At 44.2% G+C, this 21,473-nt stretch overlaps 2 protein-coding genes across 7 annotated transcripts in view; one reads left to right on the plus strand and one right to left on the minus strand.

The window, feature by feature from the left end:
* The window catches only part of LOC127911058 (uncharacterized), a 441,684-nt gene that overhangs the window by 359,589 nt on the left and 60,622 nt on the right, over positions 1 to 21,473 (minus strand). The gene's annotated exons all lie outside the window — the stretch shown is intronic.
* LOC118402318 (cAMP-specific 3',5'-cyclic phosphodiesterase 4B-like) overlaps positions 1 to 21,473 on the plus strand; it is a 116,804-nt gene that overhangs the window by 87,724 nt on the left and 7,607 nt on the right. For 4 of the 6 annotated variants that reach the window (XM_035800426.2, XM_035800427.2, XM_035800429.2 and 1 more), the window contains 2 exons: positions 10,332 to 10,444; positions 20,724 to 20,817. In XM_035800426.2, the coding sequence (XP_035656319.1) occupies positions 10,332 to 10,444; positions 20,724 to 20,817 (207 nt within the window). Of the gene's footprint in view, positions 1 to 10,331; positions 10,445 to 14,826; positions 15,141 to 17,381; positions 18,329 to 20,723; positions 20,818 to 21,473 lie in introns of those variants that run through there. The other 2 variants (XM_035800430.2, XM_052477209.1) reach the window with 2 other exon arrangements.

Genomic DNA, 21,473 nt, shown 5'->3' on the forward strand with positions numbered 1-21,473 from the left:
CGAAAATATTTGTTGGGTGTGTGTTTCCGGGTTGTATCTCGTTTCCCTCCTTCAGGGAACAGTAGTTATAGTCATAACTGTACATTTCTTTTCAGTCGGTCAACTCGGTACAACACAGCTATGGAGACATGAAATCACACCCCAAGCTGACCCCAGTGTACACAAAATGTAATGGCCCACGGCAGACCACCCAGAGTTCCAACCCGACAGGAAATCCTGCGGCACCTGGGTATTGTGCAATCTGCATGCTGCCTATTGATCTTCTCCTGTCCAGCCATAAGCACACTGTGGGCTACACTGGGGGCAGTGACATCCAAGCAAAAAAAACTCACAAAAGTGTGTGGAGATGCCCAACTCGCCACAGCACAAATATCTCTTACAGCAGGGGTGTCAAACTCATTCCAAGGCGGGTCGTTTTTGATTTCTCCTTTCAATTTGTGTCCAATTAAGGCTTATACAACTAGGTGAGAGGAGTTCCTAACTAATCAGTGACCTTAATTCAATCAAGTACAAGGGTAGAGCAAAAACCTGCAGACACTCAGCCCTCCATGGAATGAGTTGGAAACGTGTCCTACAGGTAAACCTTTAAACAACGCCCAGAGGAGGCGAAAAGGGAAAAAGCTCAAAAGCTAGAGACCTGTAGGTGATAGTCATGATCTTAGGGGCGAAGGCCGCATTCAGACACAACGCGACCTTAAAGTCACCAAGGACGGACTTCATACAGGATGGGTGAACGGATAATGCGTGGAGATCTTCAATGCGTTTAGCCAAAGCCGAAGCCACAAGCAGGGCTGTCTTGTAGGAGAGGATCTTCAGATCCACAAACTTCATCGGTTCAAAGGGGCGCAATAGGTTTCGAAACTGCCCACCTTTTTTTTTTTAACCGCACCGCCAGGGGATGAGCCCCTGGAGTTGCACCGTCAATTCCAACATGAATTGCTGAAATAGCTGCCATATATACCTTCAGGGTGGAGAATGAATGGCCCTGGTCGAAAAGCACCTGTAGGAACATTAAAATGTGCACCAGAGAGCTCTGAAAAGGAACAATTCCTTTACTTTGGCACCAAAGCTGGAACGCCCGCCACTTATACCTATACAACCCTGTCGGGGACGGTGCCCTTTCGGACGTTATAGTAGCAATAACGTTCAGAGGTAAACCCCTTGCCGTCAGATTGGACCTTTTCAGGGGCCACGCCCAAACTCCAAATCTCTGGACGTTGGTGCCAGACCTGCCTGTGCGCCTGGGACAAGAGCTAGTACTTGACTGCGGCTAACAGGTATTGGCAGGTGGCAGGTATTGGCCACCAAACCTTGATGCCTTCCATTTGAGGGGAGGACGGCCACTCTACTGACAAGCAGGCAGCCATTCGGCGACATAGATCAGAGATTCCCCTTCTATAGCCAAAACCTCCATCTCTGTCTCCTAGATTTTTTTGTTATACATTTTTCTTTTATTTAACTAGTCAAGTCAGTTAAGAATGAAATCGTATTTACCATGACAGCCTAGTGGGGTTAACTGCCTTGTTCAAGGGCAGAAAGACAGATTTTTACATTGTCAGATCGGGGATTCGATCAAGCAACCTTTTGCTGCCCCCCAAAAAACCCTGGAACTGGCCAGAGAAACCAAGTTGTCAACCCGAATGTGAGTCCTTTGTAACTCTGAAGGAGACTGCGATATTTGCCAGTTCTATATCGCCATGCTGGAACGATAGCTCCATGTGATCTGACCACGGACCCAGATCCACCCCCGTATCCTGAAACTCAGAATCCGCTGAGGTAAAGGTACCCAGGGGAGGATCCCTCTTTTCATTTACACCATTCTCAACAACCGAGTGTCTGACTGTGGGGAAAATGCTATTTTTATTCAGCTCACACGTGGAGGACACAACACTAGTACCACCATGGAACTTGGGGCAGAAACAATGTATTTAAGTGCCGATGTTTGCCGGAAGCCCGTCCCACTTTGGGTTCGGGGGCTGCGGCTACCAGTGGTGTAACCCGATTGGCCGTGCCACCTCCCCACTCATCATGCTCGGTTCGCGGCGGAGGGACCAGCTTTTCACTTCACCCTTGGGAGTAAAATGCTGCGTGTGCCAAGCAGACTGGCACTGCTCTTGTGGAACAGGACAAGCAGGAGGTGGATCCGGAAGCAGGGCAGCTCGCTTAGCCACTCTATCTGTAAACCCTGGGCAACTCTGGGCAACTCCAGTCATCGGGGGCTGGAGTTGTGCTGTCACACTTTTCCCCCATCCCTAGCAAAATAATTAAAGTAATTGCATTCTAAACTGAAGATCATGATTAGTTGATTATTGGAGTCAGGTGTGTTAACTGGGGCTAAAGATTGGTGTTAATAAGGCCCCCGAGGACTATCAATCCCTGCTCTAGAAGACGATGCCGCTGCAGCAGCAAAGGTCCTCAGAGTAAGGAAAAGGTGCAGCTTCCTACCTCTTTTTATCCTCAAAACGAGATCAACAACCTGGTAGGAGAAATAGGCTCTCCATGTACAACTGCCCACACCACCACGGTAGCCCCCATGCTTCTCCAGACTGAGACAGTGCGACGTGCTCAAGATGAAATCATCCATAGCACAAATCTCGTCTACTGTAGGGGAGCTCTGCATGGGGCTCCCCATTAGCCAGAACCGTGGCCAGGTCAGTGCTTCATTGGGAGCTACGGGTTGGGGTTAGCATCCCTTTGTTAGCCAATGGTCTAGGTAGCCAGCTAGCTTCCCAGCAAGCGAACGTGGTCACATGAGCTGTTTCGATCCAGGGCAGCCTGAACATGCACCCAGCCCGAGACGTACAAGACAACACGTGTGAGTATCATTCAAAGACATGCTGAAACCACATGACTGCGGGCAAGGTTGTGAACTCGAACCCGGCGTAGCCCTTTTCACTCGCAGCCACTGTCATCCTGTATACGGGTTGAAAATGTACGATTTTGTCATTGATAGGTGCCTAATAGGAACTCAGTGGCTGTCCAGTAACATGCTATACATGACGTCAGAGCTCAAGTTCTCCTCTTTAAAAGCTCTGTATCGGTTTTCTAGTTCTTCTGTTTATAAACATTTCAATTTAGCCCTACATTTCATATAGGCCCATTTTCACATATGTAAGGAGTTAACAGCCGCCTTTGAGTCGTTTGTGCATCTTCATCTTACTTACAACCAGTTGGCGAGGCTAAACAAGCAGAAGAATAACTAAACAAATTGGTAGGGAACTTCAAGAAACTAGTTACCAAACTTTAAGACAAGTCCAGAAGGATGAGAACACCCTCCTTACAGTTAAGGTGGAGTAAAGGCTGATAAATGATGTGTTCAAATGTTCATTTGTAAGAAATGCGTGAATTGTATAGCTCAGCTTGAGATCAAGAGCGTAAGAATTGAAGGAATGTGTCTTCCGGTGAGGCGCGGTGTTCATTAGAATGACGCCTGACAAGGCCAATGTTCTTCAGTAGAGGACTCTGGCGCACGAAATCCGCAATAGGGGTGTTTAACCGAGTTGACCAACAGAAAGGGAACTGAGTTTTGGTCCGTAGCTGCTGCACTTTCCTGTAAATGAACTAGTACATACTGTAGCATGGCCCATAAAATGACATATCTATATATATATATAGTAACTGATTCATAAGGTTACTGTGCCTAGCCAGCGTTCCAGTTAGCTTGCTTCGCTCAGTTTGTTCTAATGTATAGTGCTGACCAGTTATGTCATGTCAGCACTGGTCTTCATCCAGGCATGAAGTAGGGGTGGAGAGGAAGGGGGGGGGGGTTGAGGAGAGAGAAAGGGGCAGTGTGAGGTGGATGGGTGGACGGAGGTGGGGTGTGGGGGCGGATACCCAGGCATGCCTTAGTGGGTGCCGCTGATGGGTCTCTGACAGAGACTGGTTTGTGGGCTGGAGAGAGGAAACGAGAGAGAGGGGAGAGATGGAGAGGACAGAGAGAGGACTGAGAGAGTCAACAGAGAGAGAAAACAGAGAGAGAAGGAGAGTGAGAGAGAGGACAGAAGGCTAAATCCACACTGAGGCCTGTTTTCCTCCCATGCTTGCAGCATATGGCTGAAGCATTAAGACCAACAACGTCTGGCTGCGAATAAAGGAAGACCTCCGTCTGCCTGAAAAAAGGCCTGTTGTCTGGAAAAGTATGTTCTGTCTCTCGATCTGTCTCTCTTGAGTTCATTTTCCGACCTAAGAAATGCATCACCCCCGCCACCGTTGACATTGTGAAATGTCTCCTGACCTATATAGTGGTGCATTTATAATCAACTTGGGACTAGGGCCCTATCGATTCTTGTTGTGTCTCGGTTGAGTTGAAACACTACAGCTCCTCACTACAACAAGTAAGACATATGTTTCGAAACCTCAATGCACATATACAGTATTGTCACAACTCACGACACTAGATTGTGCAGCACTTTTTTTTTTTTAAACAAGACAAGCCTGTGGTCAACTTTTTGGTTCATCCAAACATACCTTATGGTCAGAAGTTTTTCCTAACCACATGACCTGACTCAGAAATACTTTGGGGTCTATGTAATTAGCTTACCAGAGTTTGTCCTGGTCAGGTGACGTGGTCAGGAACACCTCCCTAATAACGTGTGTGTGTGTGTGTGTGTGTGTGTGTGTGTGTGTGTGTGTGTGTGTGTGTGTGTGTGTGTGTGTGTGTGTGTGTGTGTGTGTGTGTGTGTGTGTGTGTGTGTGTGTGTGTGTGTGTGTGTGTGTGTGTGTGTGTGTGTGTGTGTGAACAGAATGAACCAACCAACCACCATTTATTTATCCTATGAAGGGAATCACATTACAGACGGTTTTAATGATTCAGTTAGTGGTCTTTGATGTTGGCGCGGTGACTGCGCTATGAAACCCTCTAATGTCCCTTTATACATCCTCCATGGAGGGAAAAGTCAGGATGTGGTTCCACCTTCTTGGCACGTCTCGCACCCCCGATGGCTCGGGCCAGGCAGCTGCTTTGTGGTGCAAGCCGGATTTCACCCAGCACACCCCTTTATGAAGGCCCCCCTTTGATGGACCTCCACCGTTTCTTGCGTGCCTCAAGACTTCGCATTAAACTTGGGGAGCTAACATAAGTCTTCACATCATATTCAAGGTTATTCATCACCTGTTGGTGAAGCTGTAGCATGTGTCACTCAGTGTCACTTTCAGGGCCACCACTACGACACCTGTGTGTGACGGACCAGGATTCGAACCCGGGTCTCCTGCGTGCCACAAGACTGTTTACCCCTCTTAACTAAAGCATTCGCTTGAGGAGCTAACATAAGTCTTCAGGTCTGAGGCAAGTTTATTCATCACTCAAGCATAATTCACCTCACCAACCCTGTTGTACATGGATATAGTCCAGAGTCTTCATAAAAGTTGTTGAGAGAAAATAGGTCTCTGCAGTATAGGCCTCTGCAGTAACTCGCCTTCTGCTACTCGGTTTTTTGAGGAGGAACTCCTATTTCATGGCTGCTCTTGACAGTACACAAGTTCATAGGTTTCGCGATGGTGACGTCATTGTGATGTCAAAGCGCTTTGATGTGCTTTTACCCCAAGTTGTTGACGCAAATTGCTGTAACACACACTGGTTTGTCCCATTGTGCGAAGCATATGGGTCCGATCCGTTCCATATGAGATTCCTTCAAAGTGGAGATCGGGGTTTCCCACAGAAACTATGTTCAGTGGCAGAGCAACCTTTTCGGTGGGTACTGCTGTTTACAGTGAGTGATACAGCACCGTATGACGAGGACAAGTAGTTGTCCCCTGACCATGTTACTTGAACAGGAAAAACTCTTGGCCAGATAGGCTATAACTAGGCTCCATACATTATTGGCATTAACTATTACCTCTTTCTTTCTTGATCAGGTCACTTGGTCCGAGGAAAACTCCTTGCCCCACCCCACGTATGACCGATCTGGGGCTCACATGATTTTGTGTCAAAGAAACGTTCCTCTCCGTGTCAAATGTCAGTCATGGTCCACCACGACTCTCCAACCAGTCCAGTCATCCATCCTCCCAAAAATCCACTCCAGGCTTTTTGTGGGAGGAAGTTGCCTTGGTGTCTCAAACCCTGGGTCTGGTCCCCCCCCCACCCAGCTTAGGGAGTAAAAGTTTGCCTCTCGTGTTGCATGTGTTGCCTTTTGATGTTTTTTTTTTTTTTCAACCTCTTTCTCTGTCTCCCCAGCTAACGATTCTAGGTAGAGAGAGGACGTTTTTGTCATGTTCCCCTGATGTTTGTGTCCAGTTTTCCATTAGTTAGGGGAACATTCTATGTATGTTAGCGAAAGCCTCCTGAGAACCTATTTAGCATGTCCTGGCATTAGAGTTAGGAGAACATTCCCTTAATGTCAAACAGAACTTACCCAGAATGCGGTTATCATGTCCTCAGAATATCGTATATGGGTCATTTTACAGAAGTGATACAAATTGGGGATTGAATTTTTTTTTTCTCATTTGTATCCTATTTTCCCAAAACTCTCAGCACACGTCTTCCAACATATGTCAGGTCAATATATATTACATACACACACACACATATATATACATACACATACACATACACATACACATACACACACACACACACAGTTGAAGTCGGAAGTTTACATACACTTAGGCTGGAGTCATTAAAACTAGTTTTTCAAACTCTCCACAAATGTCCTGTTAACAGACTATAGTTTTGGCAAGTTGGTTAGGACATCTACTTTGTGCATGACACAAGTAATTTTTCTAACAATTGTTTACATACAGATTATTTTGCTTATAATTCACTGTATCACAATTCCAGTGGGTCAGAAGTTTACATACAGTAAGTTGACTGTGCCTTTAAACAGCCTGAAAATGATGTCATGGCTATAGAAGCTTCTGACAGGCTAATTGACATAATTCGTGGTGTACCTGTGAATGTATTTCAAGGCCTACCTTCAAACTCAGTGCCTATTTGCTTGACATCATGGGAAAATCAAAATAAATCAGCCAAGATCTCAGAAAATCAAGTCTGGTTCATCCTTGGGAGCAATTTCCAAACGCCTGAAGGTACCACGTTCATCTGTACAAACAATAGTATGGAAGTATAAACACCATTTGATCACGCAGCTGTCATATTTATCTTGGCCAGGTCGCAGTTGCAAATGAGAACTTGTTCTCAACTAGCCTACCTGGTTAAATAAAGGTGAAATAAAAATAAATATTGCTCAGGAAGGAGACGTGTTCTGTCTCCTAGAGATCACCATACTTTGGTGTGAAAAGTGCAAATCAATCCCAGAACAAAAGCAAAGGACCTTGTGAAGATGCTGGAGGAAACGGGTACAAAAGTATCTATATCCACACTAAAACAAGTCCTATATCGACATAATCTGAAAGGCCGCTCAGCAAGGAAGAAGCCACTGCTCCAAAACCGCCATAAAAAAGCCAGACTACGGTTTGCAACTGCACATGGGGACAAAGATTGCACTTTTTGGAGAAGTGTTCTCTGGTCTGATGAAACAAAAATAGAACTGTTTGGCCATAATGACCATCGTTATATGTTTGGAGGAAAAAGCTTGCAAACTGAAGAACACCATCCCAACCGTGAAGCACGGGCGTGGCATCATGTTGTGGGGGGTGCTTTGCTGCAGGAGGGACTGGTGCACTTCACAAAATAGATGGCATCATGATGAGGAAGGAAAATGATGTGGATATGTTGAAGCAACATCTCAAGACATCAGTCAGGAGTTAAAGCTTGGACGCAAATGGGTCTTCCAAATGGACAATGACCCCAAGCATACTTCCAAAGTTGTGGCAAAATGGCAAGAAAAGTCAAGGTATTGGAGTGCCCATCACAAAGCCCTGACCTCAATCCTATAGAAAATTTGTGGGCAGAACTGAAAAAGTGTGTGCGAGCAAGGAGGCCTACAAACCTGACTCAGTTACACCAGCTCTGTCAGGATGAATGGGCCAAAATTCACCCAACTTTTTGTGGGAAGCTTGTGGAAGGCTACCCAAAACGTTTGACCCAATTTAAATCATTTTAAGGCAATGCTACCAAATACTAATTGAGTGTATGTAAACTTCTGACCCACTGGGAATGTGATGAAAGAAATAAAAGCTGAAATAAATCATTCTCAACTATTTTTCGGACATTTAACATTCTTAAAATAAAGTGGTGATCATAACTGACCTAGGACAGGGAATTTTTACAAGGATTAAATGTCAGGAATTGTGAAGAACTGAGTTTAAATGTATTTGGCTAAAGTGTATGTAAACTTCTGACTTCAACTGTGTGTATATATACACAACTCTCCTTCCGTGGCCTCCAATTGCTCTTAAATACAAGTAAAACTACATTCATGCTCTTCAACCGATCACTGCCTGCACCTGGCCACCCGTCATTCTCATGCTTTCAATGAGAATGACAAATCTAGAACTCACATTTCCATGTGAATTTGGTCAATCAAAAATCACACTTGGAAAGCATGTTCTGTATATATTTGGCATGACGTTGATAGAATATTCTCCTAACACTCCAAAAACGGGACACAGGGATATTCCTGCAACGTTCCAATGAAATGTGTCGTCTAGAACATTAATATTGAATATCCTGAGAACATGGTTCTGGGTAAGTTCTGTTGGACATTAAGTCAATGGTCTCTTTGAAACAGTCCTTGCACATCACTGAAAACGTAACCTATTGAGACAATTAAGGGAGCGTTCTCTAAAGTTGTGGGAACATTTGTTGTTAGCTGGGTGTCTCTCTTTCAAGAGGATCAGAGTGAGGAGAGCTTGTTGGTCTAGCACGGTGGTGTGAGCGTCTGCAGCTCTCTGAAGTCCCTCTTTGAAGCTTTCAGTTGCTGACCGATATGTTTCAGCCGGGTTTCTCACTCTCTCTCTTTTAGTCTATCTATCCATCAATCGCTCTCTTCTCTTTGTCTTTCTCCATTTTTGTATTATAATTTCTTTGGTACCACCTTTTATCCACTCTATATCTCCCTCTTTCTCCTGCCTATCTCTTTCGATGACTCTACTCTCTATCCAAGGGCAACAGAATGGTTTTCCCAGTGTAAGCCTCCTAGACATACACATGTTAACGGTTGCATGTTTGTCAGTATTAAGGATCCGTCCCTCTCCTCAAGCCAACCCCATTAGCCATTGAGGCTATACAGTACATTATAAACAACCGTCTAGCCCTGGTGCGTGTCTGCCCTGCGACTCTGAAGTGAAACGTCTCGTGCATGGAGGGTGAGTAAATGCGCTGGCAGGGCTCCGCCTCCCCCTTCCCCCTCAAACCCTCCTCAGGCCGGGAGGCTCACTGACACATCAACGCCACAAGGCGAGCAGAGTAGCAGACGTAACCACCTCGCACGACTTGGTTAAGGAGAGAGAGAGAGCAAGAGAGAGGGAGAGCAAGAGAGAGAGAGGGAGAGCAAGAGAGAGAGAGAGGGAGAGCAAGAGAGAGAGGGAGGGAGAGCAAGAGAGAGAGGGAGGGAGAGCAAGAGAGAGAGGGAGGGAGAGCAAGAGAGAGAGGGAGGGAGAGCAAGAGAGAGAGGGAGGGAGAGCAAGAGAGAGAGGGAGGGAGAGCAAGAGAGAGAGGGAGGGAGAGCAAGAGAGAGAGGGAGGGAGAGCAAGAGAGAGAGGGAGCGAGAGCAAGAGAGAGAGGGAGGGAGAGCAAGAGAGAGAGGGAGGGAGAGCAAGAGAGAGAGAGTGAGGGAGAGCAAGAGAGAGAGAGAGTGAGGGAGAGAGAGTGAGGGAGAGAGAGAGGGGGAGGGAGAGAGAGGGAGGGAGAGCGAGAGAGAGAGCGAGAGAGAGAGAGAGGGAGGGAGAGCGAGAGAGAGAGAGCGAGAGAGAGAGGGAGGGAGGGAGAGCGAGAGAGAGGGAGGGAGGGAGGGAGAGCGAGAGAGAGGGAGGGAGGGAGAGCGGGAGGGAGGGAGGGAGAGCGGGAGGGAGGGAGGGAGAGCGAGAGAGAGGGAGGGAGAGCAAGAGAGAGAGGGAGGGAGAGCAAGAGGGAGGGAGAGCAAGAGAGAGGGAGGGCGAGCAAAAGAGGGAGAGAACGAGAGCGAGAGGGGGTGAGCGGGAGAGCAAGAGAGAGGGAGAGAGAAGGAATGCAGGGGCATAGACACATTGACACAGAGAGAGAGGGTGACACTACTACAACTCTTAGCCTCTTTCCTTGACTGAGAGTGCATTTGAGTTAACCGGACCACCACGTATGATGAAGGATCACTGCTCGCCTCTTCACGCCTCCCCACCCGGACATCCCGGGACCCCAATACGGCATGGCCACACTGCCCTGGGACCCCCACCATGCTCTGTGTCGGACATGGAGCCACTGCGTCCTGAGTTTGTATCTGCTGTGTGTCTGTTGACAGACGAGTCGTACCAGAAGCTGGCCATGGAGACGATGGAGGAGCTGGACTGGTGTCTTGACCAGCTGGAGACCATCCAGACCTACCGTTCCGTCAGCGACATGGCTTCCAACAAGGTAAAACTGAGCTGAACTGTTGTTTAAATGACCGTGACGCAACCACAACACAACTTTAACATAACCACAACATGACCGTAATGCAGCAACAACACAAATGCAACACCTCACCACTGTAATGTAACCACAACACAACTGCAACTCAACATGACCATAATGCAACAACAACCACACAAACGTACTATAACACAACCTGAAACGAACCACTTAAGTGCATTGAGACTATTGCTGTGATGATATTTTGTTGTATGATCTGGTTAGTAGCTCGTCGGCATGATAGTACACAGAAACTAGATGTGGATTGAGATAATATTGGACATATGTTAAGGCTGCTTGGTGTCTTTTGAGTCTTTACTGTGCAATATGAAGAGTGCTTTGATTAACTTTGGGGTCGTTCCACGAAATGAGTCCCTTTTGCATCCCTTTGATATTTTAAGTAGAAATTGTGCACCAATATTTTTATTTTAAACGCCTGTTGTATTAAATGAAGTGCCCTTTAATATAGACCACATGTACAATTCTATAAATCAGATTTTTATATGACCTCTGTGGACTTCTAGGACTTCTTAACCTCAAAATTCCTCAAGTTTTCACTGTCATTGTAAAGCCCTAGTTATTTTCTTGCTTTAACAAAATCATTTCTGGAGATTGTTTATTTCATGTGATTAGTGATTGATTTTAATTAAGGAATAAAATAAAAAAAAACTGCCCCTCATTTTAAGGTAAACCCTGTTATGTGAACTGCTCTCATTTTAATATAGTGAAATTATTCCTTTTTTTAAATGTATTCTAAAGAAACATTGAACATCTAATAGTTAAATCAGTGGATAGATTGGCATTCAGATGGGCTGTAAAGCAGGTGAGCTGGTTCTACAATTTTTGGCCATTTTCTGGTGTTTTGTGGTGGAAAACTCAGCGGTTCAGGCATAACAAGTCGATTCTGTTACTCATATATAGACAGGCTAGAGATGTTTTAAACATTTTTATTTTGTTTGTGAATATTGCATTCAAATGCCCCTCCCTGGTGAACACAAGCTTCCATTCCTCCTGTCACAAGGGGATCCATGGCTGATTTAAGATGAAATCGTCAACTTTATTTGGCACGTTTGATACACTTACTATAGTCATTTTTTTTATTTAACCTCTTGTGATGGGAGAATTAGTGTTTTATTAAGATGAACATGTGCTCTTTATGACAGAATGTTAAAATGAGGAGAAATAAAACATGTTTATTTCTCACCAAGTTACACTATCCGAAGGGGACTCATTTCGTGGAACGACCCATTGACGTACTTGCCAAGTGGTTAGCATCCTGCGGTTGTGTGTGTGTGTGTGTGTCAACGGCTACTGCTGTTTCATGGCTCTGCTATAAAATGCACAAACAGTGGAGAGTTTGCATAGAGGACCATAGACTACTGTTCTCGCTGAATAAGACGCCTATCTGAATACCAATCTATCCATTTGTTGTCTTTTCTGTGTAAGACTGTGATATTAATGAATTAGATACACAATATGAATAATAGTCACCATCGTGCCTGATAGGTCTTTTTGTCTGATGACGTCATCGTGTCTGGGATAGCTCATATTAGCCAGACATTATTCAATGGCTCAAGCAGTTTTCGGAAACATGACCAAAACCTGATGTTTCTTGCTATAACTCTGGTTTTATAACGGTTTTAGATGAACTATTATGAAGTCAGTCTAATTTGACACTTGCGTGCTAGACTAGGCTAGCTGATACTGTTGGTGGCAACGTTGGTTAGCCATATGGCACTTTTACTAATGAATAATGATCATGAATTTGATTTATGTGGTGATTTTTATTTTATTTTTATGTTCTCAACACTCTTACCTAACCTCCACTCTTTTCTACAATGAGCCTACAGTAAAATAATGTATAACTGCACAGCAAACTCAGAGAGTAGACCGTATGGTGACCAAAATACGCTAAGGATTCAGCTTGGGAGGTCACCCTTCTCAGTTCCCCTGTCCTACACAGTGACATTACAGTGGAGTTGCGGTCAAAAGGAAGCGCGAACCCTAACCGTGTTGACCGGTGACCATGACATGCGTTTCCTGTCTCTTTTCCTGACCACCACACAGCCTCCTCTTCACCCTTTCCCCAGGACACCAGACTACAATGGCCCCTAAGGTCAAGGCCTCCCTTTATTGTTATCAACGTCACAGGGACTCAACACAATGAGTCCGGAGACCCTGAACACACGCTGGTATAACATTCAGTACTCAGCGTTCAGACAGGGTACTGGAGCCATTGTTGACCATGAGTCATAGGCCTCTAAGATGGATGGTTGACGGTTAACCCAAGTCCAGTGTGTTGGGAATAGGACTGGGGAGTGGAGGCTAGAAGGTCGCAGGTTTAAATCCCCGGTCAGATGACTCCTCTTGTGCAGTGGCGTGTGAGGCACGTGGCATTTATTGATCTATAATATTGAGAATGGTGCAAAATCCTCAAATGCTGCTCACGGTATGCGTTTGCACTTGGCGAAGTGGGAAATCTCATAGCATGAACCAGAGCTGGAGGGCAAACAGTACTTGTTCTCTTTTAAATAGGGGACTATTCCATTGGTTGGTCCTAACCCTGGTCCACTGAGTGTGGAGGCTTTTTTTTCAGACCAGCATAAGGAGCAATGTGCAGGCCTACATCCCCAAAGAAGGAATGGTACCATCGAATCCAATGTTTTCGGGGTGGAACTAATTAACCCTATAATGGGTACTTCCCCGGGGGGAGGTTTCCAAGGAGAGGTTTCCACAGGTGTATCCCGGTCTTGGACCACACACACACACACACACACACACACACACACACACACACACACACACACACACACACACACACACACACACACACACACACACACACTGTTCTGTTAGGCCACTCCAAAGTTCCAATGACCTCAGAGGAGCTAGCTGCTGTTCTAGCACCACTGTCATTAAGTTCCTCACACGTCCATACTGACGTTAGCTCTGGGCCTTAGACAAACACAGCCATCTGAATCCAGTTAGCGAGAGCGGCTTTACGGGCTAGCGTGCTAGCCTAGCATTGAGTGCTAGTAGGAAACTTTAACTCACATGTGGTCATTACACTTTAAAGTGCTGCAGTCTTTAAGACCAGAGGGACGGAATTATTGAAACAGATGTGGAAGTTTTTGGGTCAGTGGCTTGAGGGAGGGTAATGCTTTTTAAATGACTGTTTGATAATAATAGTGTTTGACTGGTAGTTGTACTAATGAGATGAGACTTATTTTTCTAGAGTTGCAGGTCCTTTTTTATGCATGCACAGAAATTGGCTTTGTATCTACAAACTGCTTTTCAGACCACAAAGATATATCCAAAATAACCTGCAAATGTTTCTATTAAATGATGGCCTTGATTTTTATAAGATTTTCTTACTAGACACAATTTCCCACAAGCCCTGCGGGAAACGTGTGTGTGTGTGTGTGTGTGTGTGTGTGTGTGTAACTATACTTGTGGGGACCAGAAAATTTGACCAACTTTTTTCTCCACAAGGTAAAATGCTAATTCTAGGGGGCTTAGGGTGAAGGTTAGAATTAGGTTTAGGAACTCGGGATAGTTTTAGGGTTAGGAGCTAGGATTATGTTTAAGGTTAGGTTTTTGGGTTAATGTTAGGGGTAGGGTTAGGGAAAAATTGAATTTTGAATGAAACTGAATTCTGTGTCCCCATAAGGTTAGTTATACAATTTCTGTGTGTGTGTGTGTGTGTGTGTGTGTGTGTGTGTGTGTGTGTGTGTGTGTGTGTGTGTGTGTGTGTGTGTGTGTGTGTGTGTGTGTGTGTGTGTGTGTGTGTGTGTGTGTGTGTGTGTGACCACTACAGCTGTTTAACCTGCAAACATTCCAAACTAGGACACAGGGACTGGCACAGGTTCGAGTCATATTTGGCTTTGTCTGCTTGAGTCAGAATTGCACTATGCAATCTGCTGTATCTCTTTGCTTTAAATCAACCAAGGCCAAACCTCCAATCTAGTTTCATTGTGCCAACATTGCAAATCTGCTCAGAGAGTAGGACAAGGAAATCGACCTCCACTGCTTTATCTTTTATTTAAACAGGGATGTCACATTGTGATTTAAATACATGTTTCAAGTGTGCCCTGGGTGGGACCTTGCGAAATAGACACAAATGTCATCTTTCACTTTCCTCCCCAAATAGTTTACGGTGCAGTGCGTCAGTGTGATTGCCTGGTATTTTGTAATGAGGGACTTTGCCTACATTACAGGTCAGTGCCAGGGGCATTGTCGAGAGGCTCTTACCAGTAAATTGCCACAGTAACTTTAGTCAGAAGGAGGAAGCTGGTGGGGAAGGAAGGGAGGGTGGCGACAGGCACGGAGCTACATCATGATAGAGGAGGAGTTGTTTAGCTTAGTCTCTGTGTGGGCCAGTCAACCAGCCAGCCAATCAGTCATGTTTTATTGTTTTACGTTTCCTGACTGTCGCCAGAAGAGAGTAGACTCGAATACAGAGAGGAAGCAGACCCAGAGAGCGAGAGAAACAGCGACACGCTAACATATTTGAGAGAAGTTTTAACACAAGTTTTTGAACATTTATATTTATCTAATTTATTTTATTTTATTTACGTGTGGCATTGCCTTTGCAATAATGGGACTATGCTGCTCTGAGACGAACAAGAAAACGTTTGGGATGCTTACAAGTTGGAAACAGGTGAGTTTGTACACTACTTGTTTTGCTAGAGTGAGTATCTACTCTTGTCTAAGGGAAATGGATTTACTTAAAAACATTTGTTTTTATCTGAATGTCGGGACTTAGTCAGATTGTATGGGTTTGGATCATACACTTGCTCTGTCATTGTAATTTATTTACAAAAAACGTTCACTTCACTTGAACCTTTTACTGCATCGGGCTAAATCCGGGTCAGAGTTATTCTTGGTAGTCTAAAACAAATCTACTTTGAAACAAAAGTTTGCACGTCACACGCATGGTTATGGGCTTAAAAAGAAGAAGACACTCGTACCATGTCAGGTATAGAGTTGAAATGTACTACATTTTGAGTTTACGTCCCAATATTACACTTTTATATACATCATAGAAGACTGAGATAACAAAACTGTTTGACATAGAAACACTGGATTTTCATCGGGTTAAAAAAAATATATATATATAAACTTTATTAATGATGAAATTCTGAAAAATGTGAATAACATTCCAACCATGAGGCCAAAGAGGGCACTTTTGGTCATTGACTGCAGGAAAGGGCTACATGTTGCTCTTTTGAATTCCATTCAAAGTACAGTAGCATTCATGGATAATATTGTAATAAATAGCATAATAACTAATCATAACTCTATTAAATTACCTAATAACCTCACAGTGGTTTAGTATTATGCTGTATGTCCAGGAATTTAGTTTCTGCATTTTCGATGTTGTCTATTTTCGAGATTAGGGTCATTCAGACAATGGTTGAGTTGTTAAGACTAGTTGGAACATAATCTGATATGTTGTTTCAGACTTGAAAAAACTAGTTCACCAGTTAACGATAATACAGTATAATAATGTATTGGATTTTTTTCTATAGCGCTTTTGCTCGCGCTCTAGCCTACAATATAAGTGGGAACCTCACCTCCTCCACTATCCATGTGTATTCACGCACACAATATAATGTATGGTTTTGTGGGTCGCATAGTGGTTATCTGAATACAGAATGCAGTGACATTATCCACCAAGGAGCCTGTTGAAAGCGCCTTTTGACATCTTTCATAGCCTGCGGTGACGCTCATCTCACTACCTACTTTGCATATGTTCATTTCAACATTGTGAACACTTAACACTTCAATACTCGGAGCTCATTCGCCACACAAATGTACACTCGCTTTCGAAAGCGCCAAATTACAACCTGTTGTCACAAGTGTGTTCCCCAAGTCTGACATAACTGCGTGAGTAACGGCGCGCGTTGGGTAATGTGTCCTACCCGAACACACTCATGTTTCCGTCATCCTGCATTAACGCATGGTTTGCGGATGTTGTATGACTACCATACGGTACTGGCGTATGCTAGCCTACTGAACGTGGGTATGACTACCATATGGTGCTGGCATAGCTCGGTATGACTAGCGGGGAAACACAGAAGACATAGTCTATGACTCATATGAGTCAATTTACAGAGGTCACGATTCAGTACCTTTACGCCTTCAGTAAGAATATATTACAAATACGCTTGAACAGAATATCCGTATTGGATTTGGACATTTCCAGTTTGGGAAGTTATGTTGATGTTGTTGTTTTTGGAGGGGGGTTATAAGACTGTCTCTATCAGTTGGGTTTGTAGAGTTGAGTGCAGCCAAAGCTTTGAAAGACGGACGGCTTCTTTCTTCTTGCATTTTCAAAGTTGTGTTCCGGTTGCAGTCAATGGGAAATAACAGACCGGTCTGCCATATGACAGCCATTCACTGCTAGAGAGGGTGCGATTTAATGGTTCACTGAAAAAGCACCTGTTTGAAACGAGTTTTGGCTAGTAAGGACAAAACAAATCCAAGTGATTCTGTAAATTAGCTGCAGGCTATTTGATTGGCTATTTCTCAGATTACCATATTACAACGCATACATTTTTATATTTGGATCAAGATAAAAAATTGACAAGTAAAGTCGAAAATATAGATGAATAGGATACCTTTGATTTCATGCATCAGTTTTCAAGAGTGGGCAGTTATATTAATGGTTTTTGCTAAATTAAATGAATGTCTTGAAAATATAAAACAAGTAAAATATTAATTTGGTGAAAAAGGAAAAGCAAGCCCATTTGAAATTAAGTAGTGCACATTGAGATGAAGTAGGTGGCCAGAGTCAGGACGATGCACAGTTTATGCGCAGCAGTGCGTGTGCGCGCGCGTTTGGAGGAGAGACCTCCGTGAGAGAGTCTATGCAGTACACGTGACTCTGTTGCCATGGCGTGATCTACGTGTTGATGTCTGCAGTGGTTTGTATTGATGTGCATGTTGCTGGCAGGGACAGAGGGAGAGAGAGAGAGGGGTCTAAGGGAGAGAGAAAGAGGAGAGCGAGAGGGGGGCGACATCTGGCATTGGCGGGAGACTAAGCTGAGAGAGAGAGAGAGGCTTCCTCTACTGGCCTTTCAGCCAGGCAGTTCCAGCCAGTCACCGGGGATCCCTCGCCACCGTTGGAACCCCCTTCCCCCTCTTTCTTCCCTCGTTCAAGCCACTTAGCCTCTCTGATTCTCCTTTTAGTCTCATTAGATGGATGGATGGATGGATATAGCACTGGAATCCCCTCCGCAACCCGCCTCCTCCATTGGCTACCTCTGGGATGCATAGAGATATGATAGCAATGCAATAGGACTGGGATCTCCTTTTTGAGAACCACTTGTGTTCCATTGGCTGTATAGACATAGAGATACCGTGGTTAAAGGGAGGCACCTACAGTACCTAAGAGATAGTTTCTACATATGTAGCTACAAGCTTCCTACCTACTGACCTACTTATATATTGCTGTTCAGGGGAATACCGTCTACTGCTGAAGGAAATACAGTCGCTATCCAACTAGCTGCTGTGACTGAGGAAGATATCACTGGGATATTCCAGAAATGAGGAAGAGCACTCGGCGGGGGTCTAGGTGCTCGTCTTGGTGGGGGTTATCGTTGATCTGTAATCTGTGAATCTGCGAAGAACCACCAAAGAGGCTGAAAGACCAAGACAGAAGAGATGGAGACATGGCTGTTGGTTGTTGAGGAAAGAAAGCCTTGGTTTTGCCTATTCAGACAGGGCTTCTGTTGAGGACAGCCAGGGGTGACAGCTATAGAACAGCTACAGGATATACAGCTACAGTACAGCACCATGCCTGAAGCCAACACCATGCTCTGTGTCTCCTGGGGGTACATCAAGGTATGTGGGGGGACTGGGGGTAAATGTGTGTTCGTGGGGAGAGACGGGTTGTATACTTGTAGCACGTTCTAGTATTTATTTAAATATTGCATCAGATTGATTGGGTACTACAGCCCATGATCTCAACTGAATCCATCTCACAACATAGATGTTGTGCATTAGCTTCTTAACAGAATAAGATGTGTGTGCGGGTAAATGTTTGGTTGAAAAGCTATTGCAGAAATTTGGTTGATTCTGACCCTATGCTGTACATATTAATCCAGAAATCTTTGATTTGTTTACTAAATATCTCAAAACAGGGCACTCAAATAGCCTATACTGTATAAAGATACGCAAAGTCCTTATATGGTATCAAACAAACAAGCCTATTCCCTTGGGCTCCAATAGTGGGCTCCAATTAGTGGTGTGCAGGTCAGCTGTTTGTTCGCCTGCACCCGCCCAGTTTTGCAAATAACCCATCCGCAATCACCCTATCACCATGTGATAAAGGGGAAATCTGAGGACTGCATCCGAACCTCATCCGCAAATATACAGTAGCAAATGCCCTGTAGGCTACAGACAGAGATGGAGGAACGATTTTTTTGAGAGGTTGCAGGATTTGTTTGTTGTTGCCTTAATTAGATATGTTTCTGCTTAGAATTTCCGACATTTTGGTAAGCTATTTGTTAGTCAACTTGCCTATAATTAGATACATGCAGCTTCTCTTCTGTCATTATTCGTTGCCCAAGAAGACTAAATTAACCCTTGCTCACCAGAATGTCATAAATGAATGCTTCAATCTAGTTGACATAGGTAAAAGTTCTCTTGTCATCTCAGCTTCTTTTGCGGAGAAGAAGAAGTTTAGGGACTGGGGGAAAAGTGCAATAGGTCTGTAAGGAAAGAGAAAGCTGTGAAAACAACCCAACATGTTTATAATAAGATTTCAGTTCAGCTATGTTATGTGGTTGAAATACTATCAGCTTTTATGATGTTGATAAAGGTAGCACTGCTACAGGCGGTTCCTAGGTGCGCATTCACATTCTCTCAAGATGCTGAAAGAAAGAATAATTATTTTATTCCCGAGTCAAAATATACATTTGGTGTATCATTTTACTGCAAGAAATGCTTAATTCTGCAGGAGTTAATATTAAGACTGTGAGAAGTTATAGACCTACAGTCAGTTTCCAGATTTCAGTTTCCATTTAACCCATCTGAACACTAAGCTTCAGTTTCTCTTGATGTGCCATAGGCCTATTTGAAATCCCTGTCGTGTGATTGTCGAATTTGCTTAGCGCCTCACAATCAGCACACTTAACATAGCAGTGACTATCTTCCTCTTTTGCCACTTCACTAAATCTTTCCCATAAATTACTTTTCTGTCCGTCCCTTCATTTTATTTTCAACTCTCCATTTCACAGCTTTTTTTTCTTAGTGAATAGACAAAACTTTTTCTGCCTGTTTCCAAAAGGGTTTGGCGTGTAGGCTATTTAGCGCATGCAATGTAAGGCCCTAAAGCCCAGGTGTACGCGCTAATGCCAGAGAGCCTACAAATGAGGAAAAAACTATGTAGCCTATAGATCTAAATTGCCACAAGAATTATACATTTATCGATTTTTAATTTTTTTTATGTATTGTTTCAACCCACCCGCTCTTTATCCACACAATATTTCATGACCCTAAACCCACCTGCACCGAGGGGGAATGTGGTTTATGAGTCAACCCGCTCATCACTACTTAACGGCAATGGAAAGTCCCTGGAAACAAGTTATACCACTACCCCAGGGAAGCCATTTCCTGTTGGTCTCCATGCAGTATATCTAGTAAGGTGTTGTGTAATGTTGTATTTCCCCAGTTCAATGTCTTGTTGGTCTCCATGCACTGTACCTAACACACTGTACCTAACACACTGTACCTAACACACTGTACCTAACACACTGTACCTAACACACTGTGTACCTAACACACTGTGTACCTAACACACTGTGTACCTAACACACTGTGTACCTAACACACTGTACCTAACACTGTGTACCTAACACAGTGTACCTAACACAGTGTACCTAACACAGTGTACCTAACACAGTGTACCTAACACACTGTACCTAACACACTGTACCTAACACACTGTACCTAACAGTGTACCTAACACAGTGTACCGAACACAGTGTTGTCATTTTCTGTTACTGCAATTCAACACAAAACTGTTTATATGCTTCCCACTGCTAATTGGCAACAGGAAATGGCTGACCTGAGGTAAACTTTTATCCAAAGCAACTTAGTACGTTCTACATATGGGTGGTCCCCGGGAATCAAACCCATTATCCTGGCATCGCAAGCACCATGCTCTACCAAGTGAGCTGAAGTGTCTATCTAATGGCGACCTAACATGGTATTGTGTCATTTTGTGTCTCCCCAGTTCAAGAGGATGTTGAACCGGGAGCTGACCCACCTGTCAGAGATGAGTCGCTCCGGCAACCAGGTGTCAGAGTTCATCTCCAACACCTTCCTTGGTAAGTCAAGTCATACACGCCTCCACGCAAAACATACACACACACACACAAACAAACAAACAAACAAACAAACAAACAAACAAAATAACTAATCTCATGTATTGCCTCTCGCTGTGCTAATGGACTATACCTTTGCCTGAATGGTGATGTTTTAGCTGTTATTGGTTTTTACACAAAGATAAACAAATCATAATAATATAGTAATCACAAATGATTAGGCAGGAGGAGAAAAGAGGTTGAGGGTCAGAGAGAATGAGACTCTGCTGAGTGGGGGGTACCAACGTGGGGTTGCGATAGTTTCAAACCAGTTTCATCTGGTCTGCTGGAGTGCTCCCTCTGCCTCGCTGCAGAGAGGGGGAGAAAATGAAAAGCGATTCTACTCTTCCCTGGTACTCTGTCGTTCTGCAGAGCGAGGGAGAGAAAACGAAAGAGTGCGTTTGTTACCTGCATATGGTGTTGCCTCATCTCTCTAAAAAAAAATATATATATATAATATATATATACATACATACTTTTTTTTTAAACTGTGACACGTTCCATGGCTCCCTGCCAATTAGCCAGCTCACACCACCACCTTCTCCGCCAGCACGGAGAAAACTGCTACTCTGAGAGAACTGCGCAGTGCACCGACTCGTAAACAAGCCTCCATCTTTCTC

The sequence above is a fragment of the Oncorhynchus keta genome, chromosome 23, assembly GCF_023373465.1.
Source record: "Oncorhynchus keta strain PuntledgeMale-10-30-2019 chromosome 23, Oket_V2, whole genome shotgun sequence".
Taxonomy (NCBI): Eukaryota; Metazoa; Chordata; class Actinopteri; order Salmoniformes; family Salmonidae; genus Oncorhynchus; species Oncorhynchus keta.